The 3,366-nt window shown below is 37.9% G+C and overlaps 1 protein-coding gene across 3 annotated transcripts; it reads left to right on the top strand.

Annotated features, from left to right (window-relative positions):
* On the top strand, window positions 1-3,011 carry LOC147507256 (rust resistance kinase Lr10-like). 3 transcript variants are annotated; one of them, XM_086599975.1, is made up of 4 exons: window positions 326-763; window positions 1,008-1,186; window positions 1,271-1,351; window positions 1,622-3,011. In XM_086599975.1, exons 2-4 carry the CDS (start codon window positions 1,081-1,083, stop codon window positions 2,878-2,880), a joined length of 1,446 nt encoding a protein of 481 aa, XP_086456101.1. In that variant the 5' UTR covers window positions 326-763; window positions 1,008-1,080; the 3' UTR covers window positions 2,881-3,011. The 3 variants fall into 3 exon arrangements, with proteins under 3 accessions (XP_086456100.1, XP_086456101.1, XP_086456102.1); XM_086599976.1 differs by having other exon boundaries at window positions 351-763; window positions 1,017-1,186; XM_086599974.1 differs by having other exon boundaries at window positions 1-1,186.
* The last annotated feature ends 355 nt before the right edge of the window (window positions 3,012-3,366 follow it).

Genomic DNA, 3,366 nt, shown 5'->3' with positions numbered 1-3,366 from the left:
AACAGTATAACCATGTTGAAGTCGCTGTGAATGTCGTCATACCTGCGACCAGGGTATTATAATAATAGACTACACTGAAGATAACTTGGAGAGCACGGAACAAGTCTCAATTAGACCAAGTCTCAGGGATGGAATCACCCCTTGATCTACTACTATCGGTGTAATTCTCTTTGATAGTGATAAACACGATTACACCGTATGTTTTCAGCAGTACGTAAGTGATAAAAATTCACAAACCACTCAATCAATCGTATGACTTTACATCCATTTCTTTTTAATATTCAATAGTCAACATTAATTGTCAGCCTCTCCCCTGCAAGAAGCCCTCCTCCAAAGGAGAACAAAAAAACAAGAAAGCTTTGAAGCATGAAGATTGCATTACAGTACATATTGATGCTCTTCTGCTTCTCAAGTATCTTCCAAACCATTCACTCAGCCAACACCACCAACTCAACCTACTACTACAACCAGTGTGCTCCATCAATATGTGGAGGTTCTACTATGAAGTTTCCTTTTGGCAAAAACCGACTTTGTAGTAGTGGCTACATGAGAACAACATGTGAAAACAACTCAGTTTATCTCATAGATGAAGTGAACACATACATCAAATACAAACTTCTTCAAAACCTCACAAATGAAGTCTACACCAACAGATCAATAAGGCTTGTTGACAACTCTCTCTTTGGTTGTCGTACTCTTCCTCCTTTTATTGGTTCATTAGCACAAAATGCAGGTTATGATGCAGAAACGCGGAGCTTGTTAGGTAATGCCTTTCAATACAATTCTGCTTACAGAATAGGCACTTTTTTTAATTGTACAAGAGAACCAGATACGGATACTTTGTCAAGGATGACCAGGTCTCCTTGTTTGGAGTGTGGTGAGACTAGTAACTTGTGTTATTTTCGTGATTATTATGATGGTCAATCATATGCTGGTTTTGTTGGTCTGGTTGATGGTTGTATAACATTTAGAGTTGCTATTCCTGCTAATATTGCTGCTAATCTTAGTGAGGTCAGGAATTTGAGAAGAGTCCTTCAAGAAGGATTTGAAGTTCAGTGGGATGGAAATTGTGATTCATGTATGGAAAATTATGTTGGAAGATGTGGGTATGTGAGTCCAGAAAAGAAAACTAGTAGTGAGGAGTATTGCTTTTGCAGGGATGGGATTCACAAAGACACTTGTGATGGTAAGTTAATAAAAAGTGATCAACTATATAGTTCCTAGCTTTCAGATCTAATTAAGCTGATTATACTGATTGGGTATTTTGAAGGGGAGGTTATTGACCTTGATGCTATTGCCGGAAAGGATGTCATAATCAAACCTCGCAAAATCAAAATTGGGCTGATTGTAGGTAAGACAAACTTTTAAGTTGAATGTCCACAAATCAACCGTAACTTATTTTATATCAATCCATTTGGTCTTTCCTTATAAAATGTCAGATATAATAGGCATTATTACTATATCTGAAATAAACTCTAAATAAACGTACTAGCCGTCTAGGTGCACGCCATAGATTAATAAATACAGTATGACATGTTTGACTAGCTAGTATGTCTGAGATATTGTTTAATATGATGATCTTTAGACGTTTAACTATTGAACTTCTTTGTGTGGAGAAAAGGTATTGGGATGGCGGGAGCAGCATTCATATTTCTATGTACTTCTTACATTTCCTACAAACGAATGCATAAGAAACCGAACCGTTTTAGAAGCACAAATGATCAAGTGTTGAAGCGCTATCTTGAGGGAGTCAGCGGCACAACTCCAGCTTCAATAGAGACTTTCTTGCACAACTACACTTTAGGAAGGCCAACTAGATTTTCCTACAAGCAGCTCAAGAAGTACACGAATAATTTCACTCACAAGATAGGCCAAGGAGGCTTCGGTTCAGTTTTCAAAGGCCAACTTCCCAATGGCTTCACCATTGCAGTGAAAATCCTCAATGAGACTACTAATCAGATCGAAACTCAGTTCCTCAATGAGGTCTTAACGATCGGTTGCATCAAGCACAATCACTTAGTCCGGCTTATGGGGTATTGCTTTGACCATTCTAGAATAGCTCTTATTTACGAGTACCTAGTGAATGGTTCTCTTGACAAATACATTTTCCAAAAGAAACATATGAAAAAAGGTCAGTCCAAAAACATATCATCACCCCAAGATGTAACAGAAATGATGACTTTGACGTGGACTCAACTACTCGACATTGCCATTGGAACAGCGAAAGGACTCTCTTATCTTCACGAGGAATGTCGAAATAGAATATTACATTGTGATATTAAGCCTCATAATATCCTTTTAGATGACAAATTTCAGCCAAAGGTGTCAGATTTTGGGTTGGCAATGGCATTGAACAAGGAGAATAGTCACATCTCAGTGACACACGGAACGGGTACTCCTGGCTACGCTCCACCAGAGATGTGGTATGTGAAGCTTGGTCCAGTGACAGATAAGTCCGATGTCTATAGCTTTGGAATGGTTGTGTTAGAGATGGCAGGGAAGAGGAGGAATTTTGAGGTTGATGTTAGCAAGACAAGTGAGATGTACTTCCCAGAGTGGGTTTTCTCCCATCATCTACATAATGCATATGGTGATGGAGGAGGTTCGAAATGGCATGAATGCAATGGTACAGAAGAGGAAGAGATGGCAATGAGGATGGAATTGGTTGGACTATGGTGCATTCAGTTTGAACCTTCGAAGCGACCTTCCATGAGGAAAGTGGTAGATATGCTAGAAGGGAATGTGGCCATTGAGATTCCTCCCGTCCCATTTGATGCCAACATGTCAACGTATGGATATAGAGATGAGATCAAAATCGCATCAGAAATTAATACTCTAAGTTTCTTTAAATATCCAGGAAGTGGGGATTCTTCAACTTGATATGATCGAGTAGCAGGTGGCACAAATATCGACTCTGTACATTAACGTGTGTCTAGATTATTATTCTCCCTTTTAAGAGTGTAATATTATGAGGTTTGGCTAGAATCCTTCCAGTATATTTTTGTACAAAATGAATTATAATCTAAGGGGTAGGGGACCCCGTTAACAACCCCGCTTGCTGATAAAAAAAAAAATTATAATCTAGAGCAGTGTTATATGAAACGCTAGGCGGTAGTTGGGCGGTGGGAGAGTGCCTAGCGCCTAGGCTTTTTAGGTAGTGTTTTTCCTAATATATTTTATAATATATATATTAATACACACCTATACTACAAGAAATGAAAAAAATCATTTACCATAACTCAAAAAATAAACACAAATAAAGATACTTATTACAAAAATACTTAATAGTTGAAGAATATTGACTTCATATAAAAACATATCCTTTTTTATATATAGTGGCATATAATTTACATTAGACTTTGGTCT

The sequence above is a fragment of the Coptis chinensis genome, chromosome 3 (genome assembly GCF_015680905.1).
Source record: "Coptis chinensis isolate HL-2020 chromosome 3, ASM1568090v1, whole genome shotgun sequence".
NCBI lineage: Eukaryota > Viridiplantae > Streptophyta > Magnoliopsida > Ranunculales > Ranunculaceae > Coptis > Coptis chinensis.
Note: the sequence above shows the minus strand (reverse complement) of the source record. Positions and strands in the feature narration are given on the sequence as shown.